The sequence below is a fragment of the Etheostoma spectabile genome, unplaced genomic scaffold, assembly GCF_008692095.1.
Source record: "Etheostoma spectabile isolate EspeVRDwgs_2016 unplaced genomic scaffold, UIUC_Espe_1.0 scaffold00006419, whole genome shotgun sequence".
Lineage (NCBI taxonomy): Eukaryota > Metazoa > Chordata > Actinopteri > Perciformes > Percidae > Etheostoma > Etheostoma spectabile.
The window spans coordinates 22,175-44,971 of record NW_022603378.1 but is presented as its reverse complement, the minus strand read 5'-3'; the positions used below and the strand labels follow the sequence as shown (position 1 = coordinate 44,971).

General features: G+C 40.0%; 2 protein-coding genes and 1 long non-coding RNA gene across 3 annotated transcripts; 1 reads left to right on the top strand and 2 right to left on the bottom strand.

Moving 5' to 3' along the window:
- Positions 1–1,922: 1,922 nt before the first annotated feature.
- On the bottom strand, positions 1,923–2,984 carry LOC116678085 (uncharacterized). Its single transcript, XR_004329158.1, has 2 exons — positions 2,768–2,984; positions 1,923–2,074 (listed from the first exon to the last, which is right to left on the bottom strand). It is a non-coding gene; the product is annotated as an uncharacterized LOC116678085 (long non-coding RNA).
- Positions 2,985–16,350: 13,366 nt separating this feature from the next.
- Positions 16,351–18,916, bottom strand: LOC116678082 (uncharacterized). Its single transcript, XM_032508164.1, has 4 exons — positions 18,681–18,916; positions 17,944–18,057; positions 17,504–17,711; positions 16,351–17,391 (listed from the first exon to the last, which is right to left on the bottom strand). The coding sequence occupies exons 1-4, from the start codon at positions 18,842–18,844 to the stop codon at positions 16,930–16,932; spliced, it is 948 nt and encodes a 315-aa protein (XP_032364055.1). The 5' UTR covers positions 18,845–18,916; the 3' UTR covers positions 16,351–16,929.
- A 29-nt stretch (positions 18,917–18,945) lies between these two features.
- On the top strand, positions 18,946–22,314 carry LOC116678083 (protein FAM133). The gene is made up of 5 exons (XM_032508165.1): positions 18,946–19,085; positions 19,202–19,287; positions 20,250–20,432; positions 20,607–20,747; positions 21,125–22,314. Exons 2-5 carry the CDS (start codon positions 19,206–19,208, stop codon positions 21,418–21,420), a joined length of 702 nt encoding a protein of 233 aa, XP_032364056.1. The 5' UTR covers positions 18,946–19,085; positions 19,202–19,205; the 3' UTR covers positions 21,421–22,314.
- Positions 22,315–22,797: the final 483 nt, after the last annotated feature.

Sequence of the window (22,797 nt, the reverse complement as noted above, 5' to 3'; positions counted from 1 at the left end):
TAGTCTTAGTCCTTGCCTCACTAGAAACACTCTGATATAAATACAGTATTTATACTATATATATATATATATATATATATATATATATATATATATATATATATATATATATATATATATATATTCACGCACATAAAAAACAGAGTATGCACTCAAAGTTAAAGTTGTGAATATGTTGATGTGTTGAAACATTGAATGTGAGTCAGTCTCATAAAGTTCTGGTCAACACAATGAAACTTGTGATGTTTAGTATTTGATATCAAACATTGTTGGATATATAATATATATCTATATTTATATAGATATATATTATTTACAAATAATTTGAGGACGTAGAGACAGAAACTCACCACCTTTTTATGTTTCCTTTCATCTTTCAGTTTCAGTAGATGTTATCAGCCAATCAGAAAACGTTATTTTTAATATAGAAAAGTTTGATGTAAAACAGTTATTCTCTAATTGAGAAAGACAATTTTAATATTTAAATTTGATGAATGTGGGATACATTTTTTATAAGATAGTTGTCTCAGACAGTAAGTCTCTTTGTATCTATTTAGTATTTTATTGGTTGTTATTGTTATTATATTTTAATTGTTTAAAACTGGTCGTATGTAAAAAAATAAATAAAAAAAACAGTGAATTCATTAATTATCAGTTTTAAATTGAGGGGGGATAAAACAGCAGTGATGAGTCCTTTTGACCAGCAGGTGGTGAAAGAAGGTAACTGAACCCCCCCCCCCCCCCTTATCCTGTAAATTATATATTTACATATTCTGTGTCTGGAATGAGTCATTATTCACGTTTTAGGGCTCTGTTACCTGGTCAACCATTTTTACTTTAGGGTCCGAATTGTAATTCATATTTGAAGAACATTTCAGGTTACTCCTGATATTCTAGTAAATACCAGCTCACTACAATATGAAAACTAGACCACAATGCATTCTGAACTTCATTTACCCAGAAACCAACAAATAACACATTACTCATTGTGTAAGTAAGGGTCAAACTGTTACGGGACAGAAGGACAGACTCAAACGCACGGCTCACTGGGAAGGGGTTTATTAAGGAGAATGAGGGTAGGGAGAGGGAGCGGGGGGCGGACGTCGGAACGCTGAGGACTGGAGGACAGGTGGACAGGAGGACAGGAGGACAGGTGGACAGGAGGACAGGTGGACAGGTGGACAGGTGGACAGGAGGACAGGTGGGGGCTCGGTGACCAGGAGAGGAGAGCAGACGGGGGACCCGGGAGGAACCCAGGCTGCGGGCCGAGGAGGAGACACAGGTACGAGGAGGAGAGATGAGGGGGCGCTGAGGGAGAGGGTCCCGGGTCCAAAGCCATCTGACCGGAGGAGAGAGAAACTGACAGGAGAACACAGAGAAGGTGAGTACATAAAAACACAGGAATATATTAAAAGGAGTTTGTCTGAAGAAGTTCACCAATGCAGTGGAAGCAACGATCAGGTGAAGAGCCGGGGTAGATATACTGAGGTTGATGAAGATGAGCCGGTGTGAGCGGTGGGAGCAGGTGATGATGAGCAGGTGTGGTGGAGAGGATCGCTGATAGTAGACGGGAGGCAGGTTGGGCAATCAGCTGGCTTTGGACAGGAGAGGGGGAGGAAAAAACAAGGCAAGATGATAGAAAAGGCTGAGAAAATACTCCCGGCCAGCTGGACCCCAACCATGACACAAACAGCCGAGTGTGTTGGTTGGCTCTTGCTGAATAGTTTTGGAAGAACAAGTTAACATGAAACTATTATAGGAGAACCATGAATGGACATTGCAGAGGTCATTTTATCTGCACCAACAGTTACCTCAGTGCTGTCGTACCAATGAAACCTCCACTACTGTATCTACTGTAGTGTTGAAGCATGGAGTAGATTTTCCTGCTCCTGTTTCACCAACAAGTAAGATGGTTTTGTTTGTCTTGTTTGGATTCTTTTCACCAAGAGTAACTTTTCTTAGAGATCCAATGTTCTCTTTCTTCAGTTTCAGCTGGTAGACAGCAGGAGATCCTGATTGGATCAGAACACTTTTGGAAATGATGTCCTCATATTTCAACGAGGTGTTAGTATTCCTGTATAAAAGCAAAAACATGAACTGAAAAAAACATATATCACAGGCTAGCAATGTATTCATGTAATGATCTAGTAATGTAGTATGTAGTAACATAATAATAAATGGCTAAAATGTGTCAATGGAAGATGGTCCAGACAAATACTCATTTTTGACCTAGTCTTGTTTAATTCTTCATATCTGGTAAAAGTCCTTCCAAACATATTAGTTACATAGCTGAAAAGGCTTTTGTTTTACTTAGTATAGCTGTTATCCACCAGGTCTTATCTCCATTTCCCCAAACGTATGCTCATGATCTCACTGCTGTTTACGGTCTGCTGCGAATATGATACAGTGTGTGTCAACAGCAAAGGCAACATTTACAGTTTTTTTACAATGTATTTGTTTTACAATTTTTCAATACTTTTAACAATTTTCCTAAACTCTTAACGCACCAACACACCTGCAACACACAACTGGCAAAACAGTTAACTTATCTGCAGAAAACATCTGTTGACGAACTCACGTAGTACTATTCTAACATTTAGTTGGGATAGGAAATATGTTTTTTGTACGGTGTAACAGACCAATATAATGTAGTGTATTCACTATTTAATAGTGTGAAAATAAAGAACCAGGAGTGTGTAAACCCTCCTCTTTGAGTGAGGCGGCTCTCCACATCCTCCATTACACATCTACCATTAGGGTTACTCACATTGCCATGGTAACAGCTTCACAGGAGCTTGAGGATGGAGCACCACATGAGTTCTCTGGAAGAAAGAAAAACCATTCAGTGATCTCTAAATCATGTCAGCTGTACTGCTGTTATTAGTATGATTAAAGAGTAAAACATTTAAAAGAAAAAAACATTTAAAATCAGCCACAGGGAGTGTGTGAAGTTCGGCCAGGTCAGGTGGCAGGGCTGTGTGCTAAGCTAGCTCAGTAGCATGCCTGTGTTATGCGATTAATTTAATCAATGTGTTGTCTTCACTGTCTGACCCTCTCTTGTCCGTTTACTTCATAATCTATTAACAAATATTGTCTTTATCTCAATTTCAAACAGCTGGGATAACATATGTTCAGTCAGTCTCTACTAGCACACAATTACAAATGGAAGTGGGATTTGTTTTTGTCATAAGATTATAATTCATGTTAAAAATCCACTATGGAAAAATATGTGTCATATCCAGAATAATGTTCTCAATTGAGTCAGGACTACATGTTTATCACAGGAAATAAGGAAAGGACGCTGATTTTTAGGTAGAAAAAATGTAACTTGGACAATGTTTCTTCTTGTAAAACTTTGAATACCACACAAGGGTTAACAGGTAATTGTTTCATTTAGTCTTTCCCAAAGGGCTGGGACCCAAACTGGTTTGTGGACCCAGTTTTAATGGGTCGCCACTAGAGTGAATGCATAACAATGTGTTGTGGGTCTGCAGTATTTCCAGTTGCTTGTGTATTTCCCCTAGTCCCTTGTGTTACTGTCTCTCCTCTGTCTGTGTGTGTTGGTCAAGGGCGTGGCCAGTCTTCACCTGTGCACTGCTCATGAATAGCAGCTGCACCTCATCAACTCAACTCTCCAGCAGCCTGTAGAAGCTCCTGCTTCTTCACTTCACCATCACTAAATTGTTACGTCAACTCAAGTGGTAAGCTGGCTGTTGATTCCAGTTTCTAACTCTGTTTATGTCTGGTTGTTGGTTGTTTCTTTGCTAATGAGGCCATGTTCTCTGCTGCCTGCTCACTGTGTCTCTAGACATATTAATATCTTCAGTCTGTCATCCTTTCAGCATTATTGGATTCTGGTTCTACCAGGGCTGCCAACTTTTCCAAAAACCTTGGAGTGAGATTTGGGGGGGGCCAACCCATATTTTGCCGCGTACAAAGCAATTTCTTTTGGTCTTTATCCTTTAGGGTTTAAATTGGTATTTGGTATATGTGGGTGGATGGGGGACTCCCTAGGGGGGTCTGGGGGTATGCCCCCCCAGGAAAAAAAGTTGAAAAATAAACCATTAAATGGCACTTTCTGGAGAGTTTTTTTGCAAAAAAAATGGAGAAATCAAGTCTTACATGATATGTGCAAAACGGTAGGGTTAGGAGCCTTTGTGTTGTTGTATCAACAGGTTTTAGGGCATTCAGCATTTACATTATTAACTTCTTATGATATAAGAACTGACCCACACAATGTGCCAAACATAATGAACCACATGAAGAGACAGTAGCATATGTCAGCAACAGCTGAGAAGATTTGGGTCTGTGGTGAACAGGTCCAGGAGTCTCTGGTGTAGGGACCAGGGACCCAAAGTTAAATTAATGTTGAGGGATCAACTTAGACCACTGAAATTCTAAAGAATGAGAACCACTGAGTTACATAAGTTCTAATCCTTTAACCTTTGTGCCAAGGCTCAGTAATGTTTGGCCCTCATCCTCTGGCCCCACTTACTGTTTTTACTTTTTTGTGAAAATAAAGACTATTTGTTCATTTTAAAAAACATCAAATTAATTATTTACAGTTACATTTAGAGATGCAGAGGTTAGAGATGCACAATAGTGGCCCAACGTTGCAGTATCGTATATATATATATATATATATATATATATATATATATATATATATATATATAATAGTATATATAGGCTAGTATAGCTCAGGTGTGTTTCACCAGATTTCTGCTCATATTTACAACTTTGTGCACATAACTCCTCCCATCTCTGTGTCCGAGATGTGGAGAGTTGTAATACAGTCTGCTGTGCATGTCATTCCTCCGCTGATATGGTAGATCTCATTCATACCGTCTGACAGACGCAGAGGCCCATTTGGGTCTCTGGTCTCTGACAGAGTTTAGAGGTGTCCGTACGCTGCTCTTTATCGGAGGTCTACGCATGGATGCAACGCCTCACTGCCCCCAGCAGAGCGAGTCCACTACAATGAACTGAAGTTGCTACACTACCAGCCGCGCTGCTCACCTCTATTGTTACAGAGAGAGTGGACACGAAGCGCCGGACGGTCTGTGATACTCAGAGCTCATACCTGAAGCAGGGGAAATGCACCTGGGATGGCTCGTGAAAAAAATGTTCTCATTTTGCGACAATTTGAAAATTCCACAGACAGGGAGCGCTCTTAAGCCCCTCACGGTCTCTGAAAGCACAACTAGTCGATCACAAGTGGCTCAACAGGTAAAAACATAGATAAACTCATCTTTCATAAATTTGACCGACCGGGCTGACACTTCAGCGTGAGAAATCGGGGGTGTGGCGTGTGCGCGTGTGAAACCAGTCAAATGCGTGTGTCTCACGGCCAATGCGTGAGAGTTGGCAGCCCTGTTCTACAACTGAAACAGCACATGTTCAAACAGCCCTTGGCTACATGCCATGCTAATCTTGTGCCAACACCTCAGTCCTATTTCTCATATGAACAAGCTTCCACTTATAAAACAGTATAAAGAATAGACAAATGCCCTGAGATTGACCATACCACGTTTAAAGTGCCTCTATTCTGCTAGTTTTTAGGATCATAATTGCATTTTGAGGTTGTACCAGAATAGGTTTATGTGTAATTTTCAGAAAACAGCATATTTTTGTGGTGCTACACATTGCTGAAGCTCCTCTTTTCACCCTTTGTGTTGAGCTCTCTGTTTAAGGTACAGAGTCTCTTCTGTTCCATCTTTGTTGGGAGTCCCATGCGCAGTAACTACAGCTAGTCAGTGCAGATTATGAGGGCGGTCCATGCTTGCAGCTAAGCGAGCAAACATTAAAATGTTTTGGCCGATGACATAGACGGCTCTGCCAACTTTCACCAGCTCACCCAGAAACTGATGGTAGGATGAATTCAGAAACCTGTATCTTACTCAAAACAGCATAGATGTTTTTATTTAAAGTTTGTATGCGTGTGGAAGCACAAGAGACACAAACTGAAACACCCCAAATCCCAGATCCTGATCTTATTATAATGTGGGCACTTTAATTGTGTTACTGGAACCCTGTCACAATGTCTTCATGTCATTGGATTCTGGCCAAATACGGATCTTTATTAACGCGTCTAAAAGTTTATGGTGTGATTGCCCTTTGTTTCTGCATCTAGAGAGATATCTCAGCAGACTGTAGGTCAAACGCTGATTGTTCTGTTATATTTGAGTTGAATTTAAGTGCCGGGACATTCCACCACCGTCTCCAAGACCGCCGTGCCGCGATTGGATTTCATGGTGAATTGTTAAATTGTTAGAATATAATTTAAAGTCTGCTTTAAAAATAAAAACTCTCAGCCGCTTCAAAGATTATTTTTTTTTGCATGAATGTCAAACTAGGTCACACTAGCAAAAGATTTAAAGGAAATGTGATTTCTGGCACCTACTTAGCATACTTTGTTCAATTTTTTATTTCATGTAAACACTAGTTTATTAGATTAGATTAGATTAGATGAGATTCAACTTTATTGTCATTACACAGGTACAAGGCAACGAAATGCAGTTTGGGTCTAACCAGAAGTGCAATAGCAGTAAGTGCAGGATATACAATGGTTCATAAGTGAATAATAAATATAGAAATTAATACTATTATGAACAGGATTTCACAGATGGGTTTGTCCTATTAATATAAAATATAGATAACAAGTGTTGTGAGCAAGATATACAGCTGGAAATGTAGTGAATATATTATACCGGTGGATATTACTATAAGTAGAAATTTTACAGATATGTACAATGAACATAATATACTGATGGTTTACAGAGTTTACAGGTGAATATGTACTATGAATATATATATACAGGTGGCTATTATTATAGACAGAATTTTTACTATTTACTATTATTTATTATTTTTACTATTATTTACTATTATTTTATTAGAGGAGTACCTTAGTATTTGAGGTAATGCAGTAATGCAGGAAGTGTGCATTTAGTCTCCATGGTAGTGAGTAAATCTACTGAAATGTCGACCATAACAGTGGAGTGAGATGTGTAAGATCAGATGGCAGAGGTTAACTCATGTGTCATGGTTGTAAAGAAGCAATGGTTATCTGGATGTCTTTGCCACATGCAAACCAGTACATAAGTTATGCCTTTTTCTGAATCACTTTGGAGGGTCATAGAAAAATGAATCGCTGGCAAAGGGAGGGTCGAGTCTATTTTGACAAAACATCCCAAAACTGTTCTGGTGGCCCCTTAAATAAATAACCAAAGGCCCGTTAGTGTTTAAGGCGAGAAACTACAGGTGAATAGAAAAAAATTATTACAAGTTTTTGAAATTTGTATGTTGAAATATGCATATTAGGTAATATCTCATTAAATATGCACAATTTTGTATTCAAGGTGAGGAAAACGTTCTTTTAGGGAGAAAAATCCGACAGACTCTGACTCTCTGTAGGCAAAGTCTGACGATGGCGGTTTGGGGTGTGATGATATTACAGCAGATCCATAATTTTGCGTGTGACTGTACTGCACCACTGAAGCTTGCCACTCAAGGCTACAGCAGTTATCCAGCCGTGTGTGTGTGTGTGTGTTTGTGTGTGTGTGTGTGTATGCCGTTTATTACATAAAATAAGGTAGGAGGGGTGGGTAACACTGGGGCTAACCGAAAGGAGCGAGTCATTATCAGTAAATTGAGGGTTGGTCACACTAGTTTTTTTATAAATAGGAAAACAACTGGACATGAGAGTCTACGTGAGGAAATGGAGACCGTGGAGGAAGTCCGGATGTCGTACAGGAACTTGATCCGAGAAACAGGGGTCATGTTTGCAGGATTACGTATGTTAGGACCAGTGGAACTCAGGTTTTAAAGATGTTCTTGAACGTGGGGTTTCCATAACTACGGAAATATATGTTTGCATTTTTTAAAGACACTGGTCTACTAAAATAATAGTATAATAAAACGAAAAGTATAGATAAGTAATTAACAGTAGGAGGCAGTAATGCAACGAATAGGATGCCAACTGCCGTAAAACCCTAAACAAGAATAATAAGAAGAAGCAGGCCTTGTCTTTTCTCCCCCAGGAAGGCCCGGCCCTGCAGCTTGGTAACAAAGAACCAAATATGATGATTAATATAACAGAACAATGATTATTTATCACTTTAACATGTGTGCACTCCATTTAAACAGAGTAAGGCTCAAAGCAAAGAAATATGTAGATTACTAATCCAAATAACAGTGTTGAGGCTTCTTTAGTGAGCATGAATTGGAAGATGAAGAAGATTAAACTGCCATCATAGTCTTCATCACTGAAATCTTTTCTCTCCTAAAAGTGGAAGAAACAGTTTGAAAACATTTCTGATAAAAACATAAATCTCACCTTTGTGTTGGCTGTTTAAATTTGTTTTGAAAAAGTTTCTGTCTTCTGATTTTCAGCATTATGACAACTATAACTGTGGAAAACAAGAAATTAGCATCATTTCATTGTTGCATTTGAGCGCAGAAAAACAAGTCTCTATTTCTCGCAAGAGTTCTTCACTTGAGACCTTCATCTGCTGAAGTAACGAACACACACACACACACACACACACACACACACACACACACACACACACACACACAGACAAATAAATAATGGTTCAGAAGATTTTTGCGTTTTCATAACACTCATTTAAATACATTACCTTCATTTATGGGTTAGTGTTCAAAACGTTAAGTTAATAAAACAAATCCAATCAATATCAATCACAAAATAAACATAAAACATATCAATATGAAAATATAACATTTCACAAAGCCAGTTAATCCTAAAACCTAAAACAAATGGTTAAATAAGAAATAATTTATATAACAATCCAGAAAACACGAGACATTAAGTCTCACTTGTACCTGAACACCAGCGGGCCGCCATGTTTTCAGATTGTACAGGTAGCCCGTCAGTGATGGTAAGCCTGAAGTTAGCTAGCATTATTTAGCTAGGTGTGTTTTTAATAATATTATAAAAACTTATTATAACTTATTATGTATGTTTAGCATGTAGCGTTAGCGTGGATGCAGAGATCCATTTCATTTAATTTTTTTTTGTATTTAACCTTTATTTAACCAGGTTGGCCGTTGAGAACAGGTTCTCATTTAGATCAGCGAACTGGCCAAGAAAAGTATAAGCGTTCAAGACAACTTACAGTTTCTCATTCAGTACAGTAGAAGAAAACAGAATACAACAGGCTCCATAGAGTGGAGATTAAGTAGGCATGACACAGCCGGTGCAGCAAAGTATGAGCACACTGCTGAGATGTAGTAACGAGTCAACGTCCACTGGGTGCAAGGTGTGGTCTAGATAGTGATGGAGATCAGTAATAACACAGTATATATGAATAGACTGACTTTCTGAATGCTGAGATGTAGTAAAGAGTCAGTAGACAGTTAGTGCAGAATGTGGTGTGCAAACATTGTGTGACAACAAAGGTGGGGGGGGCGATGAGACCTGAGCATACCGGGGCGGGTGAATAGTGCAAAAGAACGGAAACAGAATGTGTAAACAATGCAGGTGCAGATGTGCATCTGTGCAAATATGCAAGGGGGGGGTGACTGAAGTAATGGCTGCAATAATGCAATAGGGGGTGTGAAACAGAGCGTGACTGATGGAGGACAGTTAGCACGCACAGGGATCAGATCAGAGCTCAGACACACATACTTTAAAGACAGCTAGTGAGATAAGGGGTTTGCATTCCAGTCCTTTGCAGCTGAGAACTGTAAGGACAGGCAGCCAAAGGAGGGGGGGGGGGATTTGGGGTGACCAAGATGTAACTGCTTGAGCGCAGGTTGCGGGGGGGGGGGTAAAGCTATAGTGACCAGTGAGCTATAGGTACAGCGGGGCTGGCAGGTTCAGCTGAGGTGATGAAGTCTTGTGCTGCTCCATTTATTATTATTTAATATTATTTACTCCATTTGACTTATCTAAAGCAGTTAACATTGGCCAGATGGACAAATTAAAGGTGTTTTCCTTATTCAGCCAGGAAAAGGTTTGTACAGAGCATATTCCTATCAGGGTTGGATTATGGTGACATCATTTATATGCACTCTACTTTAATTTTCCTTGAAAGAAACTAGATGTGCAGTACCACTCAGCCTGGTGCAGCAGCTAGGACTCACCATGCATTCAGTATGAAACTGTACAATGGTCCTCATTCTCCCTCAGAAGTGCAGTAATTAATTATTCTCCTGTGTAGCACTTTGAGATTCTTAGGAATGAAAAGTGCGTTATAAATAAAATGAATTATTATTATTATTATTATTATTACATTTTACTGATATTCACTTCTAAAGCACTAATGGGTAAATTACCCCTCTGCATTTAAAATATGCTCACTTACCATAATAGTGTTTAATAGACAAGGGTATCAAAAAATACTAATTATTCCATCAACAAGAACAGAACTTGGTAAAGTATTTCTCGTCATATACACCAAACATCTGGAATCAACTCCAAAACACCTTCAATCAAGAATAACTTTCAGTACTTTTAAGGCGTGATAGAGTGATTACATAGATCCTATATTATATTTCTTATATTTTTGTGTCAACAGTGTGAAGGTTTGGCTTCAATCTCATTGCACAGGTACTGTGTACTTGTGTATAATGACAATAAAAGCTTTCTATTGTATTCTATATAATCATCGTGCAATGTTGTGCATTTGCTTTGTTTGTTGTTTGCTATTGTTTTGCGTGATCTCCCAGTGAAACTTCTGTAAAGAATTCAAATGTCCACACGGGTTTTAGACTTCAATGAACACTTGTATTGTCAAGCAGACGAGCAGGAAACATACATGCCTGTGCTAAACTTCTCTTCACAACTCTGCGTGACTCACGTTACTGGCGCTGCGTGCATATTTACGTAGGGACGTAACAGAATGCCCTTAAAGGTATATAGCCCCGTTCACTTGGGCATATTACATGACATCTCCCCTTTTTAGTTTTGTTTCTTTCAGAGAATGAACGAGATACAAAAGATATCCTGACTGCTCCAATAACTGAACATTTGAAAGGGTACTGTATATGATTAAACATTAAGTCACAGTTATCCATAGGCTTAACTCAACATTACTTTGTGCATTACACTAACAAGCATTAGAACATAAGCTCTCTTCACAGAGTCAATAACTTTAAAGTCTATAGGATCGCTAAACATGTGCCTAAATTTCCCTTTACCCCTCCCCACAGTCCATGGCAAAAAAAACAACAACGAAACAGCCACACTGTCACAGCAAACATGTGATTACTCCTTCACAGACCCAACCTTACAACAGGTTTACTCAGCCTACCAGACCGGGTATAGAACAGTCCAGTTTGTGTTTCTGGTGGTTTGACACTGGGGGTCGGTGATGCGGTGTCCGTGAAGACCGCAGGCCCAGACTGCTGTGCGGCCGTTCCTTGCTGAAGCCTATCTGGAGCCAGGGGGTGTGTGGCATCAGCCGCTGGAAGAACATGCTGCAAGTGACGCCGGTTGCGTCTCAAAGTTGCTCCCTGAGGCGTTTCAACGACAAAGGAGCGTGGAGTGACGCTGCCTCCAGAGACAACGGCCGGTGTTCTCCAGTCTTTCTGACGGTCCAGCTTCATGAGGACGGGATCACCTGGCTTTAAAGAAGGCAAGGGCCTAGCCCCGTGGCGCTTATTGAAGTAGAACGCTTGTTTCTCCTTTTCAAATGCATCCTTAGTCCTGACCGTTTCCAGATCAGGCCATCTGGGCTGTAGATTTGCCTCCAGTGTCGGAAGGGTTGTCTTCATCTTTCGGCCCATGAGTAGCTCTGCCGGGCTCACGCCTGTGGTGGTGCAAGGCGTCGACCGAAAGCACATAAGGGCGAGCAGAGGGTCTTTTTGCTTCAAGATTCTTTTAGCGGTCTGAACACCCCTCTCTGCATGTCCATTCCCTTGAGGGTTATGTGGACTCGAAGTGACGTGTGCAAAGTCAAACTCTCTCGCAAAGTCTTTAAACTCTTGGCATAAAAACTGAGGCCCATTGTCAGATACGACCTCGTCTGGACAGCCAAATCTGGCAAATACTGCCTTCAACTTCAAGATTACCTGCGATGCAGTGGTTGTCGGCAGGTGAAGAATTTCCAGGAACCGGGAAAAATAGTCTGACACAACGAGGTAAGTGTTTTTGTCATGATCGCACAGGTCCATAGCAAGTCTCTTCCAAGGCCGGTCAGGTAAGGGAGTAGAGATGAGGGGTTCTTTCCGCTGATTGGGTTTCATCTCACAGCACACCTGACAGGACTTGACTTTTTGATAGATTTCTGATGAGATGCCGGGCCACCATACAGACGCATGGGCTCGCTCCCTACACTTTGACAAACCTTGGTGTCCGTCGTGTATTCGGTCCAGGATGTCTGTTCTCAGCACATCTGGAATCACCATACGGCTGCCTCTGATAACGATCCCATTGTATACAGATAATTCAGCTTTCATGGGAAAGTACTCTCTGATTGCTGCTGGGACATGGCCTATGTACTCTGGCCACCCCGACTTTATGTACTGTAACACCAACTGAAGGTTACAGTCCGCTGCTGTAGCTGTCTTTATGGCCTCACGTGGAGTTGCCGGCATGGCGTCAACAACGGCTGATATGTAGCACGCTACGTCTGAGTGAGTGTCAGCCTCCTTTACCAGACACTGTAGTGGACTCCGTGAGAGTGTGTCTGCAACAGTTAAGGTCTTCCCTGGTGCATATTCGGCCACTGGCTTAAATCTCATAAGTCTCATGAGTAGCCTTTGGCACCGTATTGGCACGTTGTCCAGGTCCTTCTGGTTCATGAGTGGCACTAGGGGTTTGTGGTCGGTGACCAATTTGAAGCTCTCAAGGCCACACAGGTACTTTTCAAATCTTTCACAGGCCCAGACACTCGCCAAACACTCCTTCTCAATCTGTGCATATCTCGTCTCAGCATCAGACAGACGACGTGAGCAGTATGCCACAGGTTTCCATTCCCCATCATGTAGCTGCAACAGTACTCCGCCTATACCATAACTGCTGGCGTCGGTTGAGACAGCAGTAGGGCGGTTCACATCGTAGAACTTCAGGACTGGAGAAGTGGAGAGGATGTCTTTAATCCTCTGGAATGCCTCCTGCTGAGGGTGGTCCCACATCCATACTGTCTTGGACTTTAACAGGTCATAAAGTGGTTGACCTACTGTAGACAGATCGGGAATGTATTTCCCCAAGTAGTTAAACATGCCCAGAATACGCTTTAGGTCTTGCACATTCTGTGGTGGTGGAAGCCCGCGGATCGCCTTGACTTTATCAGGGTCAGGTCTCACACCTGATTTGTCAATGACTTGACCCAAGAAGTGAAGCTTGTCCTGCCTGAACTTGCATTTCTCTTTGTTTAGCTTCAGGCCGGCTGACTCAATCCTTTCCAGCACCTTGCTAAGACGCTGGTCGTGCTGTTCTGGAGTGTCTCCATACACCAGGACATCATCCATGAAGATAGCCACGCCCTCCAGGCCGTTGAGTGTTTCAGTCATTTTGCGTTGAAAGATTTCTGGAGCACTTGTGATCCCGAATGGGAGTCTTTTAAATGCATATCTCCCAAAGGGTGTTATGAAGGTGGTTAACTTGGTGCTTTCTGAGTGTAGAGGTATCTGCCAAAACCCGGAAGCAGCATCCAGAGACGTGAACATGGTTGCACCACTGAGTTTTGCGGTAATCTCCTCAGCAGTTGGGAGGACATACCTCTCTCTCCTTACAGCCTCGTTTAACCTCTTCAAATCAACACAGATGCGCACCTTCCCATTTTTCCTTGGAACTGGCACCATAGGCGCACACCAGTCAGTGGGTTCAGTCACAGGCTCAATCACCTCATTTTCCTCCATGCGTTTTAATTCTTCTTTAACTTTTTGCAGTAAAGGCAATGGGACACGACGAGCGGTGTGCACTGTGTATGGCTCAGCATTATCTCTTAACAGGATTTTGACAGGCTCGGTTTTGAGGATTCCATGCTCACCGAATGCTTTGTGGACTTCTTCGACACGTTTAACAAGCCCCATCATCATTGCTGTGACTCTGCTTAGAAGATTGTTTGCGTTACAGCCAGTGATGACGTGCACAGGAAAAGAGTACGGCTTTCCTTTGTATTCTGTGATGGCTTGAAATTTTCCTAAACAGTCCAACTGACCGCCTGGGCTGCACAGTGTGATATCAGAGGGCTCCAATTTTTTGTTGGGAACTAGTGTCTTGAAAGTCCCTTCTCCCATAACGTTCACATCTGCACCCGTGTCAATTTTGAATTTAACTGGTGTTGTTCCAATTGTAAACTGTATTGTCCATTGTTCATCATGTCTGTTTTCGTTTGTGACTGCCCCCAGGAAGTACGGTGTCTGTGAAACAGTCTCTGTCACTTCTCTGACTGAATTACTATAACATTTCTTTTCCCAGTGACCCACCTTCTTACACTTGTTGCATGTAGAGTTCATGGCTGGGCACCTTTCCGGATCTTTGTGTTTCAATTTCCCACATTTTCCACATTTCGAGTCTCCTTGATCGTTTCCTCTCTTTTTAGGATTCCACTTGGGCTTTCCTCTGCCAAATCCTCTCCCGCGTATTTCCTGCACTGCTGCATGTGACTCACCCTGCAGGGGAACTTGGAGTGTAACCTCCTCGGACTGGCGTACAGTTGTAATGGTTTGGGCAAGTGTAAGATCAGCCATTAGCTGTAATTTACGTGACAGTTCTTTGTCCAAAATGCCCACAACAATGCGGTCACGGATGTGTTCTTCTCTATTTGCACCGAAGTCACAGTGTTCTGATAGCTCATACAGGGCTCTGATAAACATTTCAGCTTTCTCACCGGGCCGCTGCAATCTCTGGTGAAAACAGGCGCGCTCATGAATAACGTTGCGTTGAGGATAGAAGTATGCGTCGTATTTTCCAAACACAACGTCGATGTCACTCTCTTCCTCCTCCGTCTCGAAGGTGAAAGACTTGAAGATGTTTTCGGCCTCAGGCCCCATGGCATAAATCAGCGAACTGACCTGCACCACGCCGTCCTCGTCACTTAGCTTGGTGGCTAGCCGAAATCGCTGGAAACGTTGCTTCCAGTCAGCCCATTCATTCGGTCGATCAAAGGCAAAACTTTCCGGCGGGTGAAACTTGGCCATCTTTCGAAGAAGCAGTGCGTCCGTCAAACGCTTCTGACACCATGTAAAGAATTCAAATGTCCACACGGGTTTTAGACTTCAATGAACACTTGTATTGTCAAGCAGACGAGCAGGAAACATACATGCCTGTGCTAAACTTCTCTTCACAACTCTGCGTGACTCACGTTACTGGCGCTGCGTGCATATTTACGTAGGGACGTAACAGAATGCCCTTAAAGGTATATAGCCCCGTTCACTTGGGCATATTACATGACAACTTCCTTTAACCTTTTACATCTTAGATAACATAACCTGATGACATTCTATTGAAGGTGTGGCCGTTCAACCTTAGCTTCATTCTTCTTCGGCGTTTTAATTTACAGTAAACAGATTTAATCAGGAAACAGTTCAAAGAATCAGAACAAATGAAACATTTTGTAATCTGCAACGACCGGTCAGATTGGGCGTGTCTCCTGGGATTATCGGTAACCCTTCCTTTTACAGTCCCCTAATTACCAGGTATTTACCTGGTAAATATATGGTAAGTTATAGTGGTTAATTGGTAATTACCACAGGTAACAAGTATGTAAATGCACAGAAACTACAAACTAATTACTAGGTATTTACCTGGTAAATATATGGTAAGTTTTAGTGGTTAATTGGTAATTACCACAGGTAACAAGTATGTAAATGCACAGAAACTACAAACTAATTACTAGGTATTTACCTGGTAAATATATGGTAAGTTTTAGTGGTTAATTGGTAATTACCACAGGTAACAAGTATGTAAATGCACAGAAACTACAAACTAATTACTAGGTATTTACCTGGTAAATATATGGTAAATGATGTATTTGTGTGTAATTACTAAAGGTGATTAGTATGCAATTACAGAGAAACTATAAGGGAATAAACACCACTATTAAATATCAACTCAACAAAGTACTGTGTACTTATTACCTGTTTAGGTTGGTAATAACTCAGATTTAATTGTGTACTTCCTCAAAATGTAGGCAACCAATTTTTAGAAACACCTCCAGTATTACCCATCAATTCAAGTTAGGTTTGTAGTTATCCAAGGGTTATGTTGGTAACAGCCCATGTTTATTTATTACTATCTTGAAATTAAGATGTAGTTTCCAATAAATTACCATGTCTTACATAGTTGTTCTTCATGGATACACCCATTAATAGAGGGTTTATCACATTATTTACCTTACACTTACCTGGTAACTACCCCCGCAGGAACAGTTTCTCCTAGTGTCATGGCACATACTGGGTATGTTCTTGAAGATGTTTTTACAATTTACTCAGTAAGTAAAGTGCAACTGTACTGTAAAAGGAAGCCTTGTTTATTTCCATGGTATTACCAGACTCTTACCACATCTTTTGCTACTGTTTATACATTTATGAAATCACAAACTTTTACCATGTGTGTTCTGAAACTTAACTAAAACATTCTCAGTAAGTAAAGTGCAACTGTACTGTAAAAGGAAGCCTTGTTTATTTCCATGGTATTACCAGACTCTTACCCTATAATCTGTCATAGATTTTCCTCCACTTTTTCGGCAGCTACAATTACTATGTAGAACAACAGTATTTACTCATTAAGAAGGCTGAAAATATACTGTAAAAAGAAGGTACCTTTTACATGGTATCAAAAAGAATTTAAATAAAGAGATATTTACAAACTTAACATCAGACCATACTTTATAATTTGTGATAGGTTTGTAATGTGGCCTCTGAGTCTATTTTTCATTTTATTTCTTTTTTAAATAGACTGAAACTATTAATCACACAATAGAAAATCTGCAGTATTTACCCCATCAGCATCACTTAAACGTGGTAGCACGCTCTGATGTCTTTAAACAGGCGTCCAAGAATACCCTTCTTGTGCTCCTTTCCAAGCCAGTGGCTCCACTCAATAAACCTCAAGTTCATCTTTAATGCCTTTTCTGTCAGGTTTCCTCTGTATCTGTAAATGTCCTCTTTATAATTTCGCCACGCCCGTTCAATATGCTGCGTGTGAGCACCACTCCCAGGGTGGACAAAATGTCTCCTGTGATTCACTTGATAATGAATGTAACCATGACGTGATAACCTGTTGTAGGCACTCCAGCTATCACTTATCACTTTACTACCAGGTCTAATGTACTTCTGGATAATTGGAAGCAGTCGCTTCCTGGAACGATATTTTACAAGCTTTAAGATGGGACGTCTTTGGCATCCCTTGACTTCCACCATTCCAAAGACCCAAGACCGTCTTCTCCAGGTGTGTCCATGTCGTCCACGTCCATACTGAAAATAAGTAAAATGTCTTGCTTAATGGTTGTCCACCTACAAGATGCACTGTACTTTTTTTTTTTTTTAAAACAGTCATTACCATTTTATTTACAAAACCAGACTTTACCTTTCTTTTGTGTCTGAATTTGCTCTCATCTATGGCAACAAAAGCTCTCCTCCCTCCTATACGCATTTTCCGTCTAATCTCCAGTCGCCTGACTGCTTTACCACAGATTTCTCTTAACAGTGTAGTCACCCTGGTCAATGATTGGCTGCTCCCACATACTCCATCCTCGATCATGTCCACTTGTCTCTTCCTCAAACCCTGCGACAAACTGAGAAAAAACTAATGAACATGACAACTAATATCAACATATTACCAGTTAATACCCTCATAGCCTAATTGTAATAATACAACGTTTAAACATAATAATTCAATTACCTATCAACAAACCAGCAATGTGGATTGACTAAATCAGTAATATTAGGCAATATTGCAGGACATTGTTACAGTGTAACCAAAACAAAGAACGAGCATGAGACAGAGAAACAGAGAGAGCTCCCAACCTGTGCATAATCTTCATCCATGATGCTAACGTAATGTGTGACCTGGAGAATATTGAGCCCTCTCTGATGGATCGTGTGATGCCCCTTCCCCTGTGGTTTGCCTTTCTACAGCTCCTGTAACATATGACATAATCTGTAAACATCCAACATTGCATAGTTTGTCAGACTGTAATAAAGTACTGGGTGATCATTGTTGAACATTAAACTTAGAATGAGTACTGTAAGTCTATGTTTTGTTTCTGTACTTCAACACCATCAGTGTGAAAGGATTCCGTGGCCTTGAGGTTAAAGTACACACTGTCAGCTTCAGTTTTGGGTACTTACATCCATACAGGATGAGATTAGCACTTTTTGTACTCAAAGTATTTGGACAGATTAACATTATGCAGAATAGTTGTAGTGAGTTCTTGGTCACATAACCTTTCCATGCAGTAACGGTATTGAGTCTGTGATCTGTAGGCATCATCAGAAGCTAGATTTTCCCAGGTGATGTTCTAAAGGCTTTGTGTTTTCTCTTTAGTATGTGAAATATTTAAATCTGATTCAAATTGGGTGTTTGACTTGTGAAATATGTTTGTTATGTAACATAACATCCTTTCTAACTCAGGATGCTACAATACAGTATCACTGTCCCATAGTTGTGCTTACTGTCACTTGTCCCCCAGTCTACACACTGTATATTCTAATGGCACATTGATCCAGGTGTAGCCTGTGTGGCAGTGATGCTTGGCTCTTACCACCTATATCCATCCTTGGTCGTGTTGGTTCTTTTGAGTTTCATTCTGCTGTTGCACACAGGGCATCGTTTTTTACTTGACAAAAGCCTCTCCCTCTGTAGCCATTTTATTAATTTTTTACCCCCTTGTGCTGTCCTCTGAAGTAATGTTCTTGTCAGTGTCATATTTCTGAAAAATACAGACTATAAGAGACGTAATATTAGATGTAGCTGTAGTAGCCTACTCTTGTGTCTCTTAAATTTAACATGTATATTATAGATATGTATAAATTAATTACACTCACACTGTCGTGGCGCCGCAATCACTGAAGCAAATGCCCGCGGAAAGACCGGAAATGCGTCAAACCGGAAGAGTCTGAATATCGACGGCGGCAGAAAGAGCGCTGAGGTTATCTACTGAGAGAAGGTACGTTATATCGTTATAACCCAAGTGCTAATTTCAGACAAATAACTTAAGTGTTTTAGCTATGATATTTTCATTGTTTAATTTCTTTTTATCATATTCAATATTGTTAAACACAGAGTCATGCCAAGGACGCGAGTTACCAGACGAACCAATAAGAGCAGAAGCCCCCCAGATGATGGGCCGGTTCAGTTGGATAATGAAGGTAACGTTGGCTTAAAATTACATAACTTTAGTAAAGAATTTAATAAGCCAAATCAAATGTTTAGTGTGCCACCAACTGTCACTCTTACAAGTTGTTTTTTTCACTGTAACGTTACGGTTTTTACAGTTAGTGTGATTGCTCAGTCACAGCTCTGCAAAAACTTGTTTATTTGCTAGCATAACTTAACTATCAGGCTAACGTCAGCAACATTTGCAGTAAACAACCTACAACATGTATAACAGCACACATTACAGTTAGCTGCTTCTAAGCTGCTTAGATCGTTAATACAAATATTAATGTTTAATCAGTGTGTCAGTATGGACATGCTGGCACATCGTTAGATCGGTTAAATTCTCCACACTTCAGTCGTTCAGTTCATTTAACGGAAACAATGAGCCCCAAAGTCTAATTCTTATAGATTAAAGTTACTGCTGTAACGTGCAGGTACAAGAGACCTTTGAAGCCTCGTTAAGTCCGAATGTGTCCGTTCCTGATTATTTATCTTCCTTCAGTCTGTAAGGGTCCACTGATCAAAAGAATCAAAACAGCTTTTCATAAAAATGAATCCAATTTCTGAATCCTGTCATGTGAAGTCCATCGCTCTCTGCTAACTTGCTACACTTCTCTCATCCTGCTGTTGTATTTGTTACGTTGCTGCCTTCAAAATAAAAGCGTATAAGCTGTCTGTCGGAGCTAGATCAAATGAATGACGTGTATTTGATATTATTATTGGAAATTTTTTACACAAATAATATTCTGTTTGAAATAAAAAAAACTGTTTCATAGTAGCCTATATTATTTTAGTGCAATAGGAATTAAAGGCCTTTCCCATATGGATGCCTGATTACTACAAAGCTCTGCAGTGCAATTGAAATAGAACAAGTTGTGCACATTGGAGTTAACGGTAAAATGAAAAAGAAATACTTAAACATTAAATATATTTCTGTTTGCATCTATTATAGTTGTAGAGATTCAACAGAAAGCCACTGCTCCAACCATGGATAAGTTCCGGGAGGATTTTAAATTATTGAAAGAGGAAAACAGGCTTCTGAAAGAGGAGAACCGGCTTCTAAGAGAAGAACGGGATTTCCTTAGGGAGAAAGCTTGCAACCTAGTAAAGACTGGACCCTCAACAACTTCAAAAGGTATCCAGACTGTGGTCCTCCCATAACCAACACAGAAGGCTTTTTTCCACAATGTTACGTCCCGTAAGGTCCTGTGGATTGTTTGTTGTTCTGGGTGTTTTCTCTCTTTATCAGTTAAACCTTGAACCTGTGTCGCTTGCTTGATTTGTAAAAACCTTTGTTACTCTGTTTAAGGGTCTCACAAAAAGAGGGTTATGGATTCTTCAGACTCTTCAACATCTGACTCTGAGTCGGACTCCTCTTCTGAAAGAGGGAACAGGAAGAGAAAGCAGAAGAAGAAGAAGAAGAAAACCCACACAGCATTTGGAAAACGAGGTGACTCATATAATTAAAAAAAAAGAAGGCTCACAACTAAATTACATTTGTATTTACATATGACATTTTCTTAATATAAGAATGTTATTTTCAATGCAGTGCCCTTATGTGTTAAAAGTATAAGGCTAAGGTTACTGCCAACACACACAATCCACAACTCCATATACATCTGCCATATTCAACCATATTCAATAATGAATCAGTCATGTGTTTTATTGTAATACATTATTGATGTCACAGAAGAAGAGTTGTGATGGCACTAGATTGCTTCAGGTTATTCACTTAATGACTGAATGTCCGGTTTTATATAGTCAACACTCTATTTTTGTGTGGTTATGATATAATGTTTTAATGTGGTTTTATGATCTGTCTTGTAGTTCAGAGTCCAGAGGACTTAAAAGAGTTTAGACGCACCAGGAGCGTGAGCCTCAGCTGCAGAACACTGGATGTGGACCGGAACACGATCGCGTTGACTGCTATCATTGCTGAAATTGTGATTGCTGCAGAAGGCGAAAACTTCGGCCCGCTGCCAGTGTTCAAGGAGGACACTGTAGGCAATTATGCAAAAACCTGCAAGGCCTTCTTAGAGGGCAACAAACCTCTTGGGGAAAAAATAAACAAAATGAAACAAGATTCGGAGCTGCTCCCCATTAAATATAAATTTAGAAAGTGAGAGGCCACACTGCTGTCCTTATTGTTAATGCCCACTTTTGCACTTTGTTCGGGTTCTGTTTGTTTGAACCCAGTTTCTACTAAGGGTTGTTAATACGATTTAAGTTTGTAAATATCTCTTTATTTAAATTCTTTTTGATACCATGTAAAAGGTACCTTCTTTTTACAGTATATTTTCAGCCTTCTTAATGAGTAAATACTGTTGTTCTACATAGTAATTGTAGCTGCCGAAAAAGTGGAGGAAAATCTATGACAGATTATAGGGTAAGAGTCTGGTAATACCATGGAAATAAACAAGGCTTCCTTTTACAGTACAGTTGCACTTTACTTACTGAGAATGTTTTAGTTAAGTTTCAGAACACACATGGTAAAAGTTTGTGATTTCATAAATGTATAAACAGTAGCAAAAGATGTGGTAAGAGTCTGGTAATACCATGGAAATAAACAAGGCTTCCTTTTACAGTACAGTTGCACTTTACTTACTGAGTAAATTGTAAAAACATCTTCAAGAACATACCCAGTATGTGCCATGACACTAGGAGAAACTGTTCCTGCGGGGTAGTTACCAGGTAAGTGTAAGGTAAATAATGTGATAAACCCTCTATTAATGGGTGTATCCATGAAGAACAACTATGTAAGACATGGTAATTTATTGGAAACTACATCTTAATTTCAAGATAGTAATAAATAAACATGGGCTGTTACCAACATAACCCTTGGATAACTACAAACCTAACTTGAATTGATGGGTAATACTGGAGGTGTTTCTAAAAATTGGTTGCCTACATTTTGAGGAAGTACACAATTAAATCTGAGTTATTACCAACCTAAACAGGTAATAAGTACACAGTACTTTGTTGAGTTGATATTTAATAGTGGTGTTTATTCCCTTATAGTTTCTCTGTAATTGCATACTAATCACCTTTAGTAATTACACACAAATACATCATTTACCATATATTTACCAGGTAAATACCTAGTAATTAGTTTGTAGTTTCTGTGCATTTACATACTTGTTACCTGTGGTAATTACCAATTAACCACTAAAACTTACCATATATTTACCAGGTAAATACCTAGTAATTAGTTTGTAGTTTCTGTGCATTTACATACTTGTTACCTGTGGTAATTACCAATTAACCACTAAAACTTACCATATATTTACCAGGTAAATACCTAGTAATTAGTTTGTAGTTTCTGTGCATTTACATACTTGTTACCTGTGGTAATTACCAATTAACCACTATAACTTACCATATATTTACCAGGTAAATACCTGGTAATTAGGGGACTGTAAAAGGAAGGGTTACCGGATTATCTTACATCGTATACTTAAAAGACCTTCCTGTCTTTCACTGGCAGGACATTATTTGACATG

Coding starts and splice junctions, on each gene's coding strand:
- LOC116678083 (XM_032508165.1), top strand. CDS start 19,206: ATGCCAAGGACGCGAGTTACCAGACGAACCAATAAGAGCAGAAGCCCC. Junction 20,433..20,606: donor ACCCTCAACAACTTCAAAAG/GTATCCAGACTG, acceptor ACTCTGTTTAAG/GGTCTCACAAAAAGAGGGTT. Junction 20,748..21,124: donor CACAGCATTTGGAAAACGAG/GTGACTCATATA, acceptor TCTGTCTTGTAG/TTCAGAGTCCAGAGGACTTA.
- LOC116678082 (XM_032508164.1), bottom strand. CDS start 18,844: ATGACACTGACAAGAACATTACTTCAGAGGACAGCACAAGGGGGTAAA. Junction 18,058..18,680: donor ACCAAGGATGGATATAGGTG/GTAAGAGCCAAG, acceptor CATATGTTACAG/GAGCTGTAGAAAGGCAAACC. Junction 17,392..17,503: donor AATTCAGACACAAAAGAAAG/GTAAAGTCTGGT, acceptor ACTTATTTTCAG/TATGGACGTGGACGACATGG.